This window comes from Molothrus ater, chromosome 12 (assembly GCF_012460135.2).
Source record: "Molothrus ater isolate BHLD 08-10-18 breed brown headed cowbird chromosome 12, BPBGC_Mater_1.1, whole genome shotgun sequence".
NCBI lineage: Eukaryota > Metazoa > Chordata > Aves > Passeriformes > Icteridae > Molothrus > Molothrus ater.
The window spans coordinates 3,260,608-3,283,078 of record NC_050489.2 but is presented as its reverse complement, the minus strand read 5'-3'; the positions used below and the strand labels follow the sequence as shown (position 1 = coordinate 3,283,078).

At 40.3% G+C, this 22,471-nt stretch overlaps 3 protein-coding genes across 4 annotated transcripts in view; 1 reads left to right on the top strand and 2 right to left on the bottom strand.

Annotated features, from left to right (window-relative positions):
* The window catches only part of CEP89 (centrosomal protein 89), a 35,673-nt gene extending 24,155 nt beyond the window's left edge, over positions 1-11,518 (bottom strand). The window contains exons 1-7 of the mRNA XM_054516182.1: positions 11,411-11,518; positions 10,016-10,122; positions 8,565-8,720; positions 5,377-5,578; positions 3,568-3,673; positions 1,588-1,616; positions 359-413 (exon numbers count right to left, since the gene is read on the bottom strand). Coding sequence (XP_054372157.1) covers positions 359-413; positions 1,588-1,616; positions 3,568-3,673; positions 5,377-5,578; positions 8,565-8,720; positions 10,016-10,122; positions 11,411-11,518 — 763 coding nt within the window. The remainder of the gene's footprint in view (positions 1-358; positions 414-1,587; positions 1,617-3,567; positions 3,674-5,376; positions 5,579-8,564; positions 8,721-10,015; positions 10,123-11,410) is intronic.
* Positions 11,519-12,175: 657 nt separating this feature from the next.
* Positions 12,176-15,761, top strand: FAAP24 (FA core complex associated protein 24). Of its 2 annotated transcripts, none has more exons than XM_036390072.2 (5): positions 12,176-12,475; positions 12,740-12,891; positions 13,489-13,628; positions 13,930-14,082; positions 15,251-15,761. In XM_036390072.2, the coding sequence occupies exons 2-5, from the start codon at positions 12,780-12,782 to the stop codon at positions 15,491-15,493; spliced, it is 648 nt and encodes a 215-aa protein (XP_036245965.1). In that variant the 5' UTR covers positions 12,176-12,475; positions 12,740-12,779; the 3' UTR covers positions 15,494-15,761. The 2 variants fall into 2 exon arrangements, with proteins under 2 accessions (XP_036245965.1, XP_036245966.1); XM_036390073.2 differs by lacking the exon at positions 12,176-12,475 and adding an exon at positions 12,534-12,635.
* Positions 15,762-17,646: 1,885 nt separating this feature from the next.
* The window catches only part of RHPN2 (rhophilin Rho GTPase binding protein 2), a 30,681-nt gene continuing 25,856 nt past the window's right edge, over positions 17,647-22,471 (bottom strand). The window contains 5 exon segments of the mRNA XM_036390070.2: positions 17,647-18,875; positions 18,878-19,091; positions 20,364-20,519; positions 21,312-21,458; positions 22,191-22,267. Coding sequence (XP_036245963.1) covers positions 18,841-18,875; positions 18,878-19,091; positions 20,364-20,519; positions 21,312-21,458; positions 22,191-22,267 — 629 coding nt within the window. The 3' untranslated portion in view covers positions 17,647-18,840.

The window sequence follows — 22,471 nt, the reverse complement described above, 5'->3', positions numbered from 1 at the left end:
TCCTTCCTTTAATGTAAAAGTGTCAGCAGATCTCTCTCTCCCAAGTGTCAGTGACTGGAGAGGTGAAAGTGCAATGCCCACTGCAATGAGCAAAGTGTTTGTGCCCTGAGGGACTGGTCAGTATTCTTGATTCCTGCAAATTTTAATCACCCATACAATGAAAGCTTTACATCCCTTCCCACTGAACAGCTTCAGTGTTACTGAATAAAAGTTACTGACCAATTCTTATAAAAGTAAACTTTTAGATGATCTGCAAAACTCTGGATATGTTGTTGCATCAGTAAAACTGATTTTCACATACACATGCATATTAATAAAGTGAAAATATCTAGCAAAGTGATTGAAAAATCCAAAGTACCTGGGGATGGTGGAGGTTTGTCATGTATCAGATTTACAGCTACTAATTTTTCCTCCTAGCAAAGAAATAAAAGATGAGATAATCTGCTTTAACAGCATCACTGCTGAAGAACTTAAATAAAGTTTTTGAAGGAGTTTCTTTTATATCAACAAAATTGAATGTTGGATTCACTGCTGATAATACACAACTTATCATCTACTCATCTAGACATCATTTTATCAATTATCACTGCCATCAGTCACTTGTGGACACCTGCAACTCACTATTATCTTTGGTAGTCAGAAATGTACAGTTCTCAAAGCAATTTTTTTTACAGCTGACATAAAAGTCACAAACACAAAGGTTCCTGATGAAACAGGAAGGGTATTCTTCCCATTTGTAAGTTTGTACAGAGTAAGACTTTAGAGTAGTCAATTATGTCAGTCCCTAACTGGGTATCAGCAAATAAATTAAAATATAAAGCGTTTTTCATAGTTGAAGAACTTTGTTCTTGCTTTGCTGGAAAAAAAAATTGAAATTATTTGTACGTTTTCAGAAGGGAAAGAATGACAGTGTCATTTATGCTAATGTACTTAGTTGAGGTGAAGATGATGTAGAGACTTTCTCCATGTTTCTATGAAACAGCAGTGAAGTTTTGTAAGGATATGCTGTCATTAATTTAACATTGATGACACTGAGTGACACCAATGAATAATGAGACAAAACTAATGAACAATTTCAAAGGAAAAGATATGTGGTTAAGAACTTGTAAAAGAAGTTCTGATAACAATGGAAGAACTGACCATTTTCATAAATAATCTACTGGCAAGTTGATCTGAGAAACTAAATTTTGGGTATTCTTTTTCAAGCTTATGAAAGCAGTCAGATCAGCTCAAATAGAAAACTATACAAAAATGCAGTAAAGTCAGGCTCAGATTTTGAAAATTAACAGTATGAGCTATCTCTTGGTATAGCATGTTGGCTCTCATTCCAAGTTTCTTTCTTTCACATTAGGAGTAACAGACAATATACTATTAAAAAAAAAGCAAACAACAACTTTTCTATGGCCCATTTACCTATACAGTAGCATTTTTTCAAAATGAAGGATTAGCCATTCTTGTATTCCAAAAGAAAAAGATTCCACAGTGGCAATATATTAGTTTTCTTTTAAGTGACTGCAAACCTATCAGCTTTTTATGACAGGCTATTTTCCAAAATGCATCATAAATCAGCCTTTATAAAAGTCTTACCTTTAAATTCAAGCCCAGATTTTGGTCTTCTGTTAAAAGAAAAACAGACCTTTCAGTCAATTAGAACAAAAATTATTTTAAGTCCATAAGCTCTAAGGGTTCATAAGGATATGTATGCACACATATAATTAATGCAAATAAATGTAAGAAAGTCCTTCCCAAACCACAGATTAGAGAATTAATTTTCCACTAACTGTTTCATGGTAGAGCAGGACACTGAGGTGAGACCCCACTTTACCTCACACTGGATAGGTGCAAGGATGGAAGAAATGAAGTTGGCTTCTGTGATAAGTTTAGAATTTAACTGAAGAACAAATGAAATACTGTCACTGGTTTTACTGGACTGGAATCCTACTGCATCTCTGAACCAAGCAAGTGTAATTCTGACAGCTTGCAAGGCCTGCAGCAGTTACTATGAACAAGAGGGATTAGAAACAGTTTATATATCCTACATTTTCAGTTAAGTGCCTTCTCTTCCCAAATGGTTTTATCAAAGCAACCATTCTTTCTCAATATTGTTCTCTATAAAAGAGAAATAAATAGATGCCACTGAATTAATGAAATTGTGTCTTTGAATTTTATTCATGTTGGATCCAACACAAATAAAATTCAAAGACAGTTGTGTTTCCTCTTTCCTATCCACTAGCTACAGAGTGCTACCATCTGTGGGAGATACAAAAAAATCTTATGGAATAAGGGCCTGACAGGACACACTTCTGTTCATTTCTGTCACTTCAGCTCATGGGAAAGCACTCTGGGAAAGCCTCAGCTAAAGGGATAGCAAAAACCAAGTCAGAGAACCTAAAAACCAAGTTGTGTAAACAGAAAACAAGCCAAACAAGCAGGGTGTGCTCAGCTCATGACTGGGGTTCTGACTGGTCAGGGCACATGGACACTGAGATCAAAAAGGGGATGGGGAAAAGGAACATGAGAACAGCAGCACCTGCAGGGGCAGGCAGCCACTGCATGTTTTTTCTATTCCATGGGAATGGAAACAGGGAAGAGTTTATTCTCTAAATACAGCATAAAAAAGTTTTTTTGCAATAAATAATCTTCCTTTGCAGCTGCTATGGGGAATCTGTGTTTTTCATTCATCATTGCTACAATTATCCTCTGTAGAAACTGCATTTTTCAGCTCCAAAACTAATTCTTATTTCCCTTTTCCTGATTTAAAAATAACAGACAAGATAATTATACAAGAAAACTGCTATACCTGTAGATTGGTCTTGCTCTATTTTTTGATTTTTCTCCACAATATTCCATTGTTATAAGAATATAGCCTAAGGACAGATCCAGTAACAACACAAATGTCCCTAACATACTGAAAAAAGCTATTTGTGAATCTTAACAATTCAGTGCTTAGGTTGATATTCTGAGACTGATTATCATGTTTATTTCTCTATTTTGAAGAAATATCCTGACACCAATAATGATACAACTTTGTAAAAGGTATAAACAACACTACTATCATGCCATTTGATTATTTAAAAACTCAAGAAGTTTTGACTACTGTTTTTCAGACAAGTAAAATAACTGATTAAAACTGTTTTCCTCTATCTCTAGCTTTTTTTTTAACATTGCTAGTTTCTACAGCTTCTACTTTTTTCTTTTTTTTTTTTTTTTAACACAGTGACACTCCAGAAAGTTCCAGATTACAAACCTGACTGCTTCTGGCACATCTATCAACAAAAACATAGTAGAGAATGACTGCACTTTACAAGGCAAGAGTTCACAAAACCTTCCTCCCCACCTCCTCATTTTACAGTGCTGACAGTTTGTTCCTCAGTGAGTATAAACCAATCTTTCCTCTTTATGCAGGTTTTTAGTTGCCTGTATTAGAAACTGCTAAGTATTCAGTAGCATTTCTTTAACTGCCCTTTTAAAGAAGGAGTATAATATTACAATATAGTATTATTTTATTAATTTTTTCCCAATGGTAGTAAAAGGCAAGGCATTTTGACTTGAAGTAAGTTTGCTTACCTTCTATTTGTACACTTGACTTATCCACCACCACCTGACACTGAGTTTCATGGGAAGAAACCTCCTTCTTGTCAGCATTAGGAACAGGAGATGGTGGAAACTCTTCCTATGTAAAAAGAAGACAAACCACTCTAAATCATGAGGTCACTGTTAAAACACCTTGATACCTGCAGGACACATTTAGCGTATTAGTAGTATATATATTAGTAACATCCCACTCACATTCAGAATTGTTCACTAATATTTTAAGATAGTAAATTACAAGATTTGTTTCTTCTTTTCTTGGGGGTTTTTTGTGGGTTTTTTTGTGTTGCTGTAGTTTAGGGCTCTATGCAACTAAAATCTAAACCTTACAATGATCAGCAGGAGGTTAGCAAGTATGAAGTGATTAGTTCAAGTACTCTCTGTCACCTTCCTTGGTTACAAGAGTCCATGAAATTATTCTCTGTATCCTTGTTTGCTGTGGTGTATGTGATCTTGATTATCAACCATTTATCTACTGTATCCCTCTGTGAGGGATGAATGAACCATCAATGAACCACAATTAACATTATCTTTGCTGGTTTGCCCACTGATCACACACCACTGTTCCACATATTCTGCTCACTCTCCCTCCCCTTTTTTTTTTTTCTTCCCCTTCTGTGGTACTTTCTTGTCATAGGGAGTAAATGATGAATTTGACTCTATGTTTTTTAGAAGGCTAATTTATTATGTTATTATACTATATTATATTAAAGAATACCATACTAAAGTTATACTAAAGAATAGAGAAAGGACACAGACAGAAGGCTTAACAAGATACCAATGAAAAGCTCATTATTCTCTCCAGAGCTCTGACACAGCTGGACTGTGATTGGTCATTAAGTCAAAACAATTCACATGAAACTAATCAAACAATGACCAGTTGGTAAATAATGTCTAAACTGCATTCTAAAGCAGCAAAACACAGGAGAAGCAAATTAGATCCTTATGGTTTTCATTTTTCACTGAGGCTTCTCAGCTTCCCAGGAGAAGAAATCCTGGCAAAGGGATTTTTCAGAAAATGTGACAGTGACACTCTTCCCTCCTCTTACCAGCAACTGTCTCTGCACCTTGGGGTATTTTATGGATTCTTCCACGTTTTCGGATTTGTGGTGTATATTCTAAGACTGATGGCCATACTTTACTGGTGCTGGGTTTTTTTGAAGAGGCATTTTTTAAGAGATCTTTATTTGCCTTTTTCTTACTCAGGTACTTCTTCCTGTTTGTTAAATTTTTGTCTCATTTTTGATTTAACCTTAAATGTGCCTTAGGAGTATTAAGTTCATTGCTGATTAAGACAATCAAATATTATAACATACAAAAATTCCCTTGTCTTCAAGAAAAGATTATTTATTTTGTTTGATTCTGAATCCTCCTATTTCTATATAGTCTGTCCTCATTAGCACAATACTGAACCATTAACTAAGCTTTCACCATTTAATAGTAAATTTACTAGTGCTTTTAACAAATCATCTACTATATAAGTATAAGCTCAATATAAATTATTGGACATTTTACAAGACTATGCATCATTATTATATACAATATAATTATGCATGATAATTATATACAATACCAGTGTGCTCCTAATAACCAGAGAGAGACTCTGTGACAACCAACAACCCTACCTAATTCATGTGAGAGTAAATGAATCACAAAAATTAGGATGTGAAATAAATATTGAATATATGTCTGAAGAGTAAGAAGAGAATACAAAGCATCTGAAATATTAACATGCATTCATATATTAAAACATGGTAAAGGAACTAATGCATTTTAAAATCTTACCTTTTTAGTTTTGCAGGGAACAGCATAAATAGCATTGGTGCTAAAGCTTCCTTCCCTTTTCTCATTACTCTGGCAGCTGGACTCTGCCTCTTTATCAGCATCTGAAAGATATGTGTCCATGTCCTCATCTTCACCATAATTGCCTGTTATTTCCAGGGACTGTAGAGGAGATCTGTCACAACCATCAAGGTTCCAGTTAGATCTGCAAAAAGCAATTTAATGCCTGTTTCAGCACTGCTTTCTCTTCAAAATAACCCAGCTCTAGTAAAGTAGAACCATCGGTCTTACAATGTACACAAGTCCAAAGAGACACAGAGACACCTAAGCTTCCTTTCATTCCTTGTTAGCTGAACAAAGAACAAAAGCTGAAACAAGGTATGTAGTTGTCTTGCTTTCAAAACAAATTTCAGGAGAAAACACCCTGGAATGATAATTTCCTCTAAAGAGAAAGAGCTTCAATAACTCCCTTTTCTTCTGCCAATGAGAGAAATAGATAACAAAGGGTGAAAGTGAAAAAAAAACTGGTTACTAACAAAAAAAATAAGGGTGCCTGCAAAGCAAAGAACCAGAAAAAAAAAAGAAATAAATGCTAAATATTGAAATTGTGGAGCCTTAGCCCCCCCAGAAGCACCACGTCAGCCTTGGCTGCCAGCAGCGCCCCCTCGGTGCAGTTACAACTGCAGCCAGCAGGGGCGCTGCTGGCTCCTGGCTGGCTGCGCGGGTGCAATGATTCCTCCGAGGCTGCAGGGGGCGCTGTGGCGCGAGTCTGGCCATTAGTGTCTCTGACCCGGACACTGGCGGGCACAGCTGGCACTATGGCCATGGAGAAGGGGCTGGATGTGTCACACAATGGCGGGCACAGCCGGCACAATGGTGGGCACAGCCGGCACACAGGGATGGAGAAGGGGCTGGATGTGTCACACAATGGCAGGCACAGCCGGCACAATGGCAGGCACAGCCGGCACACAGGGATGGAGAAGGGGCTGGATGTGTCACACAATGGCAGGCACAGCCGGCACACAGGGATGGAGAAGGGGCTGGATGTGTCACACAATGGCAGGCACAGCCGGCACACAGGGATGGAGAAGGCACTGGCTGTGTCACACACACAGTGGTGGGCACAGGCACACGGATGGAGAAGGCACTGGCCATGTCACACAGACAATGGCGGGCACAGCTGGCATACAGGGATGGAGAAGGCACTGGCTGTGTCTCTCTCTCACACAGACAATGGTGGGCACAGCTGGCACACAGGGATGGAGAAGGCACTGGCTGGGTCTCTCTCTCACACAGACAATGGCGGGCACAGATGGCACAAAGGGATGGAGAAGGGGCTGGCTGTGTCTCTCTCTCACACAATGGTGGGCACAGCTGGCACACAGGGATGGAGAAGGCGTTGGCTGTGTCACACAATGGCGGGCACAGCCGGCACACAGGGATGGAGAAGGCACTGGCTGTGTCTCACTCTCACACAGACAATGGCGGACACAGGCACACAGGGATGGAGAAGGCACTGGCTGTGTCTCACTCTCACACAGACAATGGCGGACACAGGCACACAGGGATGGAGAAGGCACTGGCTGTGTCTCTCTCTCACACAGACAATGGCGGGCACAGATGGCACAAAGGGATGGAGAAGGGGCTGGCTGGGTCTCTCTCTCTCACACAATGGCGGGCACAGCCGGCACACAGGGATGGAGAAGGCACTGGCTGGGTCTCTCTCTCTCACACAATGGCGGGCACAGCTGGCACACAGGGATGGAGAAGGCACTGACTGTGTCTCTCTCTCACAGACAATGGCAGGCACAGCTGGCACACAGGGATGGAGAAGGCACTGGCTGGGTCTCTCTCTCACACAATGGCGGGCACAGCTGGCACACAGGGATGGAGAAGGCGCCTCCATTACAAACTCAGAGTGGCACCTGGTCCTGGTGCCCCTCTGGATAGCGAAAGGGGCTGCAGCAGGACACCTCAGAGCAGCAAGCCCGAACAGCAGGGCGAGCTCCCCCAGGACAGCAAGCGAGAGGCAGCAGAGACTCTGCAGCTGTAGCTGAACTTTTTACCTCCTGCAAGGGAGGGGCAAAACAGCTCCAGTGTAGGGAAAACCCCGGAGCAGCAGCCGAGGCACTGTGGAGGGTGCTGGGCAGCACTGGCTGGTGCCTGGGCTTGGGCTGTGCAGAGCTCCTGGTGGGCACACACTGGCTCTGGGCTTCCCAAGAGCAGAGCAGCAAAAGAGGCTAAGCTGGCAAGCTCAGTCACAGTGCCAAAGCAAAAATAACAATAATTAAAAAAAAAGAAACCAAAGAAACCAACCAAAAAAACAAAACAAAAAAACCCAAACCAAAAAAAAACCAAAAACCAACCAACCAACAAACAAAACAAAACAAAAAAAAACCCAGAAAAACCCATAAAACCCCCCCAAAAAAACCCAAAAACACAAAAAAAAACAACCAAAAAAAAAACAACTACAAAAATAATCAGGCAAGACCCACAAAAACAGCAGGATCCCTGGACAGTGTGTCCAGTGGAACGAGCCCATTCCTCTCACCCTGCCCCAAACTCCCTCTGGACACCCCAGCTCAGCTCCATTCTTCTCAACAGCCCCAGAGCCAGGGAGGGTGGGGGCTGAAGCAGGGACAGCAGCCACCCTGGGCACAAACCAAACCAAACAGATCAACAACCCCAAATGGTATGGGATAATAAACCATCTCCAAGACAGTGTCAATGTGTATACTCTAAAATAGATAATTAACAGTGGTACTACCTTTTCCTCTCTATCTTAAAATGCCAGATTAGAGATAGAAGGTTCCTAATTCTACCAAAAAGACAGTCTGAAATAATCATTTTAGTACAAGGGAAATACCTTACATGTAATTCAAGTGATTCCTCAGTTTACCACATTCTGTAAAATTGATCATCATTTGACAGAAACAGTATGTGATTTTAGTTATGATTGTTGTACAATCAAAACTTGCCTCTCTAAAGATTGTATTTGTGATACCACTTTACAAGAAATAGAATAAGGATAGTTAGACACTTCAGACTGAATTTATGGTATGGTAAGAAAAATGTAAGTAGCTGTAACAGCAGGAGTTTGCTGTCACTCTTTGGTAAAATTGATCACTCAAGAATCCAAGGTATCATTTATCATCACAATTTCAGGTATCAAACCAGAAAGCATACACTACCCTATTCCAAGCTCTGTGACAGTTGCATATGGCTCCAAACATTCTTGTTCCAAGTAGGTGGAATCACTTTCAGAAAGGGATCTCTGCCGAGGCTGAGGAATAGCAACAGTGCGCCCCGTTAGTGTTGTTGCAAGGATTGCTGCTGCTAGAGCAGACCTGGGAGGAAACAGAATAAAGCAATGAAGCAACACTGCTGCTTGCTCTGGGCTCCACATTTTATAACTTTTCCTTTGCAAAATGTCTTCACTATTTAATCAAAGCAAAATGTCCACAGTTAACAAGCATAAATACCAGTGAATGCTGTGGGATTGGTTATAAACTATATACTATACCTCCCAAAGTAAAGCACAAAACAGTAATGCTTCTCTGTTTAATCAAAGCAAAATGTCCACAGTTAACAAGCATAAATACCAGTGAATGCTGTGGGATTGGTTATAAACTATACCTCCCAAAGTAAAGCACAAAACAATGCAGCTATCCAAGAGTAAGGTACAGTATCTACTGGTTTTCCCAAATCCCATGCATGAAAATCATGGAATATACCGAGTTACTTTCCCAAAATTCACATCAATAATTTACAGTATTTAGCATTCACCTCAGCCATAACAATACTACCTTGTGTTGTGTTGAAAAGGTCTTCCATGTCCTGCTATTTTGTCTCCATTATTCCCTACTCTAAACCTTTTACTGATGACTGTGATGTTAATAAATGTTGGCACACTGCAAACCAGGACAAGCAAACAGAAGTGCCTATTTGTGTGATGCTGTGGAGTACAGAGAAGGGTATGATGAAAAGGAAAAATAAGTAGTAACTAAGATTAAAGCAGTGAAAAGCTGAGAACTGTAAAATGAATGACAAGAACTTGAGGCCAAAAAGGAAGAAGAAATCAATTAGAATTAAGTAGGAATGTTACAGACACTAGAAAGGCCATGGAAAACTACCAGAAAGCAGAAAAAACATAGAATAAAAACTGTAAGAAACTACAACTTAAAAGAAAAATAATTTGCATTTTTCCAATCCAGAGTGGTGTTAAATGCCAGTTTTTTAAGTCCCTGGTATGGTAGCAAGGTTTAATTTATGTTTTTCTAATGAGCTAACATCTCCTGACTCACAGCAGTCGTGCTGCTGCAGTCCTACACTCTACTGTAGCAGCCAAATTAAAAATTCCACTAACTTTAAATAGTCCATTTGTCTTTAATTGACTCACAGCAGTTCACAACAGTTACTGAATATTTACCATGCTTAGGAGTGGGGAAAAAAACTTCAGAGTGAGAAACTCCCCCCCTTAAAAATATATTATTTTCATGAAAAGTTTTGTAAACATTGTAAAGACATGCAATTCTAATCAGATTTTTTAGTATGCTACAATACCTGATGAAACAACAAAAAATATTTAAAAAAAAGAGAAAAAAATAATTAAAAAAAAAAAAACCCAAAAAGCAACACATACCTGGGCCTTTCTGGAGAAGGGTTTGGACTACGAGGGGGAGGGGTGCGGGGAACTGCAGGTTTAGGAGCTATGGTAGCAGCAGGGACCAGGCCATGAGCTATGTGCTTCTAAATGATGTAAAATAAAATTAGTTGACAATGATTTTAAGGATTACAATGAGAAAAAACACAGAACTGAATGCGCACAGAAATTAACAATGCAAAATAATATAAAAAGGAAGAACAATTACATGCAATTAATGTAAACAGAAGACTTGAAATGGCATTTCATTCCCCTTAAAGTCAGAACACCACCTAAAGCTGGCAAGTTCATTTAACTTTTATCAACAGCTGCTCTTGAAGGTCAGAAATGCAATTTACATGAGATCCATGAATGTACATTTTCTATCCACTATATCACAATTTGGAAAACAAGAATTTTAACTTACTCATCTTTTTCCTACGGGTATACAAGAAAAAAGTTATTTTCTAGTCCAGTTTTTCAAAATATCTGAATGCTGCTTCAGTGTAACACAGTATTAGTTCCTTTCTTCTAGAATTTGTTAATCCTCAGTCATAGCAGTGTGAGATGAAAAAAAACCCTACCACTAAGTCTTGCAGTCAAAGGTTCAACCTTAATCATAAAAAAACCAAAAAAAACCCAATATTTTTTTTCATCAGCAAGCACAATTTTTTTTTTTTTATGGTATAATAAAAAATCCCAGCTCAGAAAAAACTGGGACCAGAGTTCCTACAAAAGTACTGTGAAGGAAACTGCATTGTATTCCTCAACCAGGAGACTGACTGAGGTTGGAAGGGAGCTCTGGCCACTGTCCAGCTCAAGCTCCTGCTCAAAGCTGGGTGAGGGCTGCTTGGTGTCCTGTCCAGTCATGTCTTGTGTATCTCCAGCCTGCACCAGTGCTGAGCCACCTCACAGTATTTTATTATTATGTTTAAGTTGAATTGTCTGTGCTTGAGTTTGTGCTCATTACCTCTTGTTCTGTCTCTAGGCATCAGAGAATACTATGCCATAATAGAGTCCATCACCTTTGGGCAGATGTTACTTTTCTATGGAGTGAAACAGGCTAAGTTCCTGCTATTTCTGCTACAGATCTTTTCCTCCCCAGTTATTCTTGAATTCACTTCTCCAACAGGAGAATGAAGATGCAGACTGGGAAATATTTCTGGTTTTACATGAAGCCACATCGAATAATTAAATGGTGCATTAAAAGGCTGCCTTTTCACTCGGTCATGCAAACACACTAATTCTGCACGTCTGTCTGGCATGCACCATTCCTGTACTACAGGCTGTTGACTGTAACACGACTGTGACTGACCCTACTAAAACTACGAGGGAACACATGTGAAGTAAAAGTCATCCCACAGTAAAAGGATGACAACAACAGAAGATCAATACTTTCACTGTAGCAATAAACAAAAATTCATTTAGTTCAAGTATGTTGGAAGAGAACACCCGCACAACTGCTGACACCCGCACGGCCTTTGGCTGCTTTGGGCCGCCCATCGGAACTTTTATCAGCTCACTTTACCGAAGGGCGCTTCGAGGATCGCCCCGGCAAGGGCGGGGAGCGAGCGAGCTGCGCTGCCAGCCCGGCCAGAGGGGAGGGAAGGGAAAGGGAAAGGGGAAAGGAAGCTCGGCGTTGCTGAAAAGCCAGGCAGGCCCGGGACTGAGGGAAAGGAACGCATCAGCCCCCAGACACCATTTTATCTTGGTTTGGGCTTCATTTTTCTCCCCGATTTTCATTTTAAACTGGTCAGCGATCACCGGCATCAGCAGCAGCAGAAACCACCCCTCGCCCCAGCCGCGCACAGACCCCGTGTCCTGCTGCTGTCCCTGCTCACGGTAAAGGAGCCCCATGCCGGGCACAGCGATACTCACGAAGGAGCCCCTGCGGCCTCTCCTGAACAGGAACGCCATCAGGACGGGACGGCTCCAACCACCGCCTCACGGCCGCCTCCCCGCCGCGTCGGACGCTTCGCCTTCGCGACCCGCCTGGAAACAAAGCCACGGCGGATTTGCTGCGGGCCCCAGCTCCTCCAGTCAGCACGGGCTTTACTCACCCTCGCTCGGCCGTAGCAACAGCTCCGGGTGCGGCCCGCCCTCCGCTCCTCCTCCGCCCGCGGCCTGTGGAGCTCCCGCTGCCGCTTCCCGGTACGGCTGCCCGAAGGGCCCTTGGCTGCTGCGGGCGGCTCCTCCGGGCCGGGCGGCGCCCCTGCGATCTCCGCCGTGGGATGTGTGTCGGTGTGGTACCAGCTTGCCTGTGGTGCTTGTCCTTTAGATCATGCCTTAGCCTCCAAGGCTCGTTAAAGTCAGAACACCGCGTAGAACTGGCAAACCTGGACATAATCTCTCCCACATGTTAATAATTGGTCTGGAGACTTCCACCACCTGAGGGATGGAGGGGCCTCTGGAGTCGGCTCTGTAATTCAGGAAGATTTCCTCCCAGCAAGTTGGATGAAGGTATGGAAAAGGCAATGTGGTTTTTTTTCACCGTCTGTGTGTTTTAATTCAGGCTGAGCGGTAAAGCTGGAAGTGGAATTTGCAAGTTAACAGCACGTATTAAGTGAACAGAGCTGCTGGCCGATTTTCACCTTAGCTGTAAGGAAGCTTGAGGAAGAAGGTAGCGTCTCTTCCAGAATATTGCGTCCTAAGTTTATGATTAAAATGTATAAGCTTGCAACAGGTTTGTAAATTGTGTTGCTGTTTTTCCACGTTTCTTTCTAGGGTGTAACTGCTACCGAAGGAGCATTTTAAAGGAGGGCTGATGACAGCAAAAGCAAACTCTCCTGTGACAGCAGGATCTATAGTTGTCCCTTTAGGGCATGTGATTGGAAATGAGAAGTGGAGAGGCTCAGAGCTGGCCCAAAGGCTACAAGGTAAGCACAAACTGGAAGAGGAAAAGCAAGTCAGGCAAAACATTCCCCTCTATTGCCCAGTAAAGCTGAGAACAGCTGGAATGTGCGTTACTCTGTGCCTGACTGGTCCCATATTTGTGGTACAGGCTATGTTAGCAGGCTGAAAGATCCCGGTTGTTTGTCGTGTATCTGTGTGATCAGCTCAGTTTTCAGAGCACTGCAGGGAAGCAGCAGATCTGTTCTTGTGGGGCTTTGCAGATTTGCATCTCCACTGAGCTCCCTTGAATTTACATCTATACTCTGCTACTGTCTTGCTGGCACAACAAACTAAATGATGATGCTCCCTCCAAAAAAGCATGTGATATTTTTGTTCAAGTCCAGAGTTTACTGGGCAGCTTTAGTACTTTTAAATCTGTAGACTGGAACTGCTATTAATTTGCATTACTAAAGATAGTTTGGACTGCTTGTAATAGATTTACTTAAAGGGAAAAAAGGTTTTCTGTACAGTTCATTATCAAGTCACTAGAATATTTGACACTTTAGGAAGGGTCTGCTGTGAAATAATTGTTAGTATATTTTTAACTACTCTATTTTTTCTTCTAACAATCTCACCCTAAGGGAAAGTTAGACTCATCTTTGAAGATGCCTTGGGACTGGTGGACTTTCATCTTCCAAACAGAACTTGCATTTTACTTATTTCTGAAGCAGATATGGTTGCAGGGGATGAATTCAAACGAAGATTGGTTAAGTTTAGAAATGTAAGTGCTATATAAAGAGAAAAGTTTTCACTTGATACTTGTTTATTCCATGCTTCTGAAAACATTCTACTTGTGTTTTTGGGTTTTTTTAATTCCATTGGAGATGACCTTTTGGGATAATTTTCACATGGGAACAGAAAAATTCTGCAGCTGTATTAAATCTCTGTCCTGTTGCTGCAACTTAGATTCTTCCTCTGATTTGCTATTAGGCAGCTCATACTTGAAAGAATTTCTCTCTGCTACATTGCATTAACTTGTCATTAACAAGGTTTTTCCTAATATCTTTTTCCTTTCAATACAGGCCAGCAGTCTGAGGGGAATTGTAATCGTAGAGAAAACCCCAATCAGTGATCAGTACTACCTAGGAGTACAAAAACTTGTGGTACTTGAACTTGGCATGGTGTTGCTTCCTGTGGCAAATCAAGGAGAAGCTTCTCAGCTTATTATTCAACTAGTAAGTTTCTGAGTTATATTAAAATATGAGATGTATGGCAAAGCAGGTAAGTTTCTGTGTTATATTAAAATATGAGATGTATAGCAAAGCAGGTAGATCTCCCCAATGATCATTTCAGAGAAAATACACAGGATCTTAAAGGAGCACAACATCATTTGAATGTAAGGAATAGAGAATACATAGGAGCACAACACCATTTGAATGTAAGGAATAGAGAATACATAGGAGCACAACACCATTTGAATGTAAGGAATAGAGAATACATAGGAGCACAACACCATTTGAATGTAAGGAATAAATCTTCTGCACCAGTGGTACACTAGTAGAGTTCAGTGGAAAGAAGGCTCATTTGGGAACAAAGAAAAGAGGCTGAAGAATATGATCCTGGATTTTTTAAATGTAATCTTGTATGAGGTGCCACTAGGTAGCATTAGGGACATGTCACTGTCAGAATCAACTTGAGACTTGGCTTTCTCTAAGGCTGGAGAAACTGTTTTAAAATTGTTTCTTGTTACCCTTTCTCTGACTGCATCCAAAAGGTGACAAAAACAATTGTTTTCATTTGTTGTTGCTATTAAGGTCTTGTTGGTTTCTGTGGTGGTGTCGCAGGGGTCCCAGGATGAGAGAAGAGATGAGAATCTTGACTTCATGTTTCATAAGGCTGATATATTATTTTATGATATATTGAAAGAAAATGTTATATTAAAACTATACTAAAAGAATAGAAGAAAAGATTTCATCAGAAGGCTAGCAAGGAAAGGAAAGGAATGGAATGAGAATAAAATCTTGTGACTGACCAGAGAGTCTGAGACAGCTGGACTGTGACTGGCCATTAATTAAAATAAAAAAAACCACATGAGACCAATCCCAGATGCACCTGTTGCATTCCACAGCAGCAGATAATTATTGTTTACCTTTCATTTCTGAGGCCTCTCAGCTTCTCAGGAGAAAAAGCCCTAAGGACAGGATTTTTCATGAAACATGTCCGTGACAGGTTTCCTAGTAAGGTTTTGTGGCACCGCATCCCGCGAGGGAGCACCCCTAAGGCGGGAGCCTGTCCTTACCATTTCCTGGCGATTGCAGGGAATGCTGCGATGAAGCCGAGCAAGCGCTGCCCGCGGGCGGTGCAGGAGCGCTGCGTGTCGCTGACAGCTCTCTCTGGCTGCAGGTGCGGGAGCAGAGCCGCGATCGTGGCTCCAACCCGTTCGCGGGCAGGCAGCGCGCCCGGCCGGCAGAGCCCGCGGTGCTGCAGGCGCTGCAGCGCATCCCCGGCATCGGGAGAACCAAAGCTCTGCTCCTGCTGCAGCGCTTCGGGAGCATCCACCGCCTCTGCAACGCCGGCACCCCGCAGCTGGAGCCAGCGGTTGGACCAACAGTAGCACAACAGATTTATACTTTTTTACACTCCTGACGTGCACGTGCAGTGGTGTTTTGCAAACAAAAACTTGCAATTCAGAAGAAAAATCCCAACATTTTCATTTTAATAATCACATATTATGCTGATTTCTGTAATCATGGCTAGCTAGCAGCAACTGGACTCTGATGCTTCTTTTTTACATCTGCTCTGTTCATATAGATTAAGCTGTGCAAATTGCCTTGAAAAGAAATTTGTATTTTGTATCTATCTGGAACAAATAAAAACCAAGAAAGCTGTCTTTTTCAGCATCAGTGTTAAGAAATGGAAGAGCACTATGTTTGCTTACTTTGGTCTTCCAGAAGAAAACCACCATATGAATATGGGCATCTTAACTTCTCAGTAACTGGAAATATGTTGCATGTGTTTTAAAAGTTAGCATATATTGCTTTATAGTAACATCTTTGATTCATAACATTTTGGAGCTACTTTGGAAAGTCTTACTTGAATACAGGTTTTGACCTCACACTAACTTATTTCTCTGGTCATCCCTCCAGTTCATGGGGCATTAACAAATTTATTCCTATGTGTCTGATGTCCAAAATACTGGTTAATTCATGTTGTCCTTCTGAATATAGGTTGGCATACTAATAATAAATTGCAAAATATTTTGATAAGTTATAACTTCTAATATGTTAATTATACTATCAATCATACTATTATATGCACTTCAAAGAAAATAATATGGGAAGCTTTGAACAAAATTCCTAATTCATACTACTCTTCCAGTATTACTATTTTGAAAATCTATTTGTAAAGCATATTGGTTTACATCTTGCATTTTATTTTAAGTTACATTCTTATCCTCTTTTCTAAGGGTAAAGTTGCCTTTTCCCTTGAGGAGGTGTGAGAAAAGCATCCCTCATAGCACTTGGGAGTTTGGACCACAGCAGAAAGGCAGCTGAGTAGGATTTTCCACTCCCTGCTGTGGGAGCCTTGGCACCTCTGAAAGCCCTCTCTTATACATACAGGGTTAGCATGGACAGCAGGTGAACCTGCTATTTATATGGATTCTGTAACTTAGACATAATTATTTCATTTAGTGAATAATAAACATCAGAATTTCCTAAAGTCCAGGAAAAAATACTACTTTTTTTTCAGGCAACTAGAGAGTACTTAAAGCTTCTTTATCCATGGGTTTGCTCAGATGTTATTCCTCTAAGGTTTTGTCACTTTGCTGTGAAGGCTGGATTTCACATCTAAAGGCATGTGGCTGTTATGTTCCAAGACAAACACCTTTTCCCTATGGCAAATGGCCATCTGCACAGTGCATTAAATACAGTTCAGCTGAAGGAGTAATAATTAATATTAATGGAGTTACAGGCTGTGCTACTAATCCACTGCTAACCCTTCTTTTTAAGGCTTTACAGCAGCCTTATACATCCTTGTGGGTAGACACTTGGGACAATTCCTGTGGCCTGAGTGGGGCACAGACTCCTTTCACTGCTAGCTGAGTTAGCTGCTGGCTACCACTCAGTGTAGAATGAGTTTTCAGATAGCTGATGGAAAACTAAGAGTATTTGTCTGGCACCTGAGAGATCCACATTTATACTTGAATTGAGGGTTTGTTTTAAATTTTCAAAGCCAAGCTTTCCTCAAGGACAAGTGAGTGTGATGATGGGATGGGAAAGACAATTATTCAAGAGGGAAAGTATTTCCAGCAAGACTATGACAGTGGCTTAGGAGAAATGAAGAGCTGCAAGGATGATTGCTGTGACTTTGCTAAAGGTTTGGGTACTTGGACAGCAATTTCAGCACCCAGGCAAAGCAATCTCATCTGTACGGAAGGTGTGAGGCAGGGCTGTGCAGATCAGGGTCTGCCTGCTGCCTGTGTGTCTAAACCAAGCACTACTACCAACACACCTGAAGAGTAATTGCTGAGGATAGGCAAAAAACAAGGAATTTACAACTTATTTTTTTATGTAACCTTTACAGGGAACCTAGAAATATGGTTACACTCTTGGTAAGGAAGTTGGTTTTAAACTCTTAGTTGATATTGCACAAGACAGGAACTTTTCTTAAAACTTTCTTAGATCTCTCTAAGCAGCATTAGAGAAACACACAAGAGGTATGGCAACAGTAAATAGCAAAAACTTGTAAATTATGTTTTATCATCCAAGCTGCAGCAGAATTGAAAAGCTACTAGTAAATGGCAGCATCTGATTTTTATTCTTAAATAAGGGTCATCATGATATTTACACCTACTACATAAGAAATTAAAAATAAATGACAGCTTAAAAGTTTACAGCAAGATGCAGATTTTTGTGTAAATTTTAAATATCTATCTACTCTGTAGATGGCAAAGTTAACTAACACTACAGTGTTAGCAATTTTCAATTAATTTAAGGAAATAATAGAAGAATCTCAGTTATTTTTTGTCCCCCTCCTTACTCTAGATACAGCTTGCTCATTAATTTTTCTAAGGGCAGAAGATTTTTTTTGCTTGATGTGATAGTAAATAAATATCCTGCCACTTAGCACAAGTACTTCTTTTATCATATTTTAAAGCATCAATATATTATAATATGTCCATTTTGAGATTTGTTTCACAGCTATCCATTTTATCAAGACAAATGAGATACAAGTCTTAAGGTAAGTAGGTTAAATAACATTTGGAATAAAGCCTGTTTTTAACAACTGAATCAACAGGCATTTAAAATGTTACCTGAATCAGAAAAAGAAGAGAGTAAAAGCCTTTTGGAGTTCAAAAGACCTTTTAAATTTTCAGCTTTGTAATTCTCTTCCAGAACTAAATGACCTGTTCAGTAGGCTACACCTAGTACTGTGAGGAAGCACCTCTGCACAAAAAACCTAACTCTATGACACTGCTCCTTGGCACAAGACTTGTTTCTCTGAATAATCATATTCCTTCTCTCCTGTGCTTTTTTAAGATAATTCTTCAAAGCAGTGTTAAAATAGTGTTAAAGTAGTGTTTGTTATTGATGCTAAACTTTAAGAGCAAAATCATTCTTGAATTTGTCCCCTATTATTTTGCATTCAGCATCAAGTTTGTAATAAATAACTCCCATCTAGCATAGTTATGACTATTTTTATGAAAAATCAGTCGTAACTGTATTTGGAATTCCCAAAGTGGAGTCCAGTCCTCGTGTCAGCAATTCTAGAATCTACATCTTGTTATTGCATACCTCCCAAAGGACTTCATTCTAACCTTCAAATACTTCAGTTTTACAGTTTCTGCCAGCTTCTGACCACAAATGGCTCAATGTACAGCACATGAAGTCACCAGGATTTGTCTGAGTTTACACATACGTATGTGAAGATAAAACTGATCAATATTTTTACATTTTAAACAAAAGTCACGTTAACAGATGCTTCTGAAAGATTCAGTACAATGAACTTTCTGTATTGAAGAGTGTGAGGGAGAAAGTTTCTTTTTCATCTGAGAACTTCCAGCCACAGCTGAAGGAAGGCAGAGTGTACTTGCAGCTTTCTGTCTGTTTTTAGTTCCCCAGCTTAGAAAAGGGAGTTTTAGTGGGGCTTTCTTGGTCTGATCAATTTTATCCTCATCCATGGCTAAACAGATTAAGGAGTATGTCTTCTGCATTCCCATAGAGTAAGTTGCACTCTTGCTATGCTGTGGGAAAAAGAGAAGCATGGTAAGAATCAGTCATCCAAAATGGGTCAGAATTTTGAGAATAACAAAAGGGTACTGTGCAAACAGTTCTCAGGGCAGCCTGCAGCAAGCTTTCTGTGCTAATGCCATTGCTAACTGAGCACAAGGCCCTTCAGAGCGCTGTCACCCTGGCATTTTGCACATGTAGACTCCAAGGTACACTCTGCAACACATAAAGGAACTTGTGAATCTTTTCTTGGGTTGTTAACATTTACTGGCTTCTAGCAGAACTATTTAATATACACACTAACCTCCCTACAAAGCTCAAGTGTGTAATTCCTGCACACATGTGAAGGAATTTTGCTGTCTTTGGACAGGTCCTATACTGATCACAACTACAGGAGCTCCTGTGTGACATTCTCCTGGGATACCTGAAAGGGACAACCTTCTCTGTCTCCTCTTAGCTTTGCCCTGGAGCAAATTATATTGATTATATACAAGTATTTGATTATATTCTAGCCTTTGAGTTGCAACTTGGAATGGCAGATGCATAATTCCTTATTTTCAATAAGGAAAACCAATTTTAACAAAACAAGAAAACCTAACAGCAGCAGGGGCACCTTAATAGCTTCTCAGGCAACATTACTTGAGTGTCTAATCTTGCCAGGGAATGTTAAAGACATGAAGCAGTGGATTTAGCTGAACTACAGCTTCTTTCACACAACTAATAAGTTATTTAAAGCTTAATACTTTTTAATCTTGTGATGACTTTCCCTTGGTCTAAGGCTTCTATAGTAGCTTTGTAACTGACTGGACAGTTAAAAGTTCACCAAAATAAGAAAAATACCTACAATAATCCATGATCTAATACAAAAGTCACAGATCATTTAGAATAACAGTGCATAGAAAATAAACATGTGGTCTTGGATGTTCTATTTCGTTCCATTATTGTTCCATTGTGATTTTTCCACTGCTGATGAGGGTAATGCCTTCATCCTCTGGGACAAGTTAGGGGAAATAAACTAGGTCTTGAAATTTTTCATGCAATTAATCTAAGGAGCTGCACTACAAAAAAATCCCCCCACCCAACCATTCTTATGCAGACAGGCTGCTTTAGCTTGCTAGCTCACAATGTTTGAAACAGATGGTTTAAAACTGAGCACACATCTGAAGGCTTTATATATTGCCAGGCTGAGTGGGATATCTGACTACAGGATAGTAAGCAGTAACCAGGAAGTGACAAGTGACACAACTCCAGCACATCAAATCTGCCAAATTTGCCTCTTTACATACCAAAGATGCTGCTGTATCCTGGCAACTGATAACCTCCATCTCCACGGGCTGCTTTCCCACACTTTGCAATTTTTCCAGCACTTCACTGACACCAAGCCACTTGCAATCCACACCACCAACTGATACAATGTAGTCACCTTCTTTTAGGCCTGCTGACTGTCAAAAAATTGGGCACAGGTTATTATCCAGAATTATAGACATGTAAAATGTTTTTGTAATCACAGAGTATCTGCCCCAAAGGCATTTCACTCTCAGGTGCTACAAACCCATTCTCTAGCCACACATGTGCAACTTTCTCAAGTACACAAACTACCTCTGGAGTTACCATTGATGTGATTCTGCTATACTCAAATGTTGGCTGGTTTTATGTTCTTTTCACTTTTCTCCTTCAGTAAATGAACCCTGGGTTTTGCTATACTGTTGTCATTTTCTGCAGTGTGTACTTCTTTGTCCTCATTATTTTTATTTGTATTTCTGTGGTTACTTCTGCCTTTTCTATAAGTAAACTGCTTTTCACTGCATGCTGCTTTATCCCTTTGGATTTTCCCTGAAAGAACCACATTACAAGCCAATAAAATATTCTTGTCCTTCTTTCCTTAGGCAAACACTACATCCTGCATTCCCTTCCTGATCCTTGTTCTTGTTGCTACCTTTTAAAGTATTTATCCCTTCTAACTTCCTGAATAAGACAGGAAGTAACATTTGCTTTTATTATTTTTGAATTTTAAGAATGAACAGAGAAAGAAATCAACTCTAGTTTCATGTGATGTTGGGGATATGGGTACTTTAACAATCTGCAACATATATAGCACTTAAAATGCATTCAGATTATAAGAATTTCCTATCCTAATGTAAAGGACTCAATAAATCCATGAGGATGAACTAGCTAAAGGTACATTTTCATGCTAATCTGCAGAGAAGTTGTTCATCTCACACCAATATACTTACTGCTGCAGGACAGACTGGATCAAGACAATAAACCTGTACAGGTGAACCTCCTTTCAGACTGAATCCAAGCTCTCCTGCTTCATGGTGAAGGCAAATGGTCCGTGGGGCTGTCCATCTCTGCTTGGCTGAGAACACAGTCAGTGGGCCCTGCAGGGAGCACAACAGCAGGGACACTGTGCTTCACTTCACTTGGAAGTCAGCATTTCTGGCTTTGTAAGTCATAATGCTGGAAGCTCGTGTACTGTAGGTTTTACTCAGGTTAACTCCCAGCTAATTCCCTGGAAATGCAAAGGGATTCCTTGACTGTTCAGTTGGTACTTCAAACAGAGTGGGATAAAGGCAACTGCCAAGTTGTTCAGGATCTCTGTTAAGGTGTGCAGAATCTTCTGGCTGCATAGGCTGTAAGGTCCTGTATTACTGCATTTCAGGGGAGATAAACTGACTCATGAAACATTGCATATTCTGATCCTAACCATGTTCCCAGTTCCTTTTGCTCACTGACACATACCGAGGCACCTGAAAGACTGGCTGTGTCACATGCAAGTGACACATTCTGCATGCCTGTCCCACATGCTAGGTATCTCTCCCTCCCCTTAAGTTGTGTGCAATTATCTGTTGGGGCTTCATGGGACTTTTAGGAAGGTTTTCAAGACCCAATGATGTGCAAGGCACACAGAAATGGCACTTCTATTCTTTGCTTCTCAAGTTGACTTACACCTCTAAAGCTAGGAGTGATTTCTCCAATAGCTTCTGAAAAAACCTCAATTACTACAGGATCATTTTTTCAGGCTAAAATACTTATGTCTGTTCCCTCAGGTTAGAGTGAATTTATAGTTGCTATCCAATAGCAGAGGTTGGTCAGCATCAGTAGTTACATACCAGCTTGTGAAAGAAGTCTTTCACTTTCACCTTGGAAAACTGAGGAGCAATTGTTTCTATTTTATGTTCTGTTTTAGCTGAAATAAAAAGAAAATAAAATTAATTTTCTTTCAAGTATTAGTTAAAAAACATCAAAATTTGTTTTTATTGCATTGCAAGCTAAATAGGAATTTGTCTTAAATTCTTACTGGGCTGTGGAAAAATTAATCTTTGTGGAAGTTTGTTAGATATCACAACTGCCTTAAAAATATCTTCAGAGCTCACAGTATCAATGTGAAAAA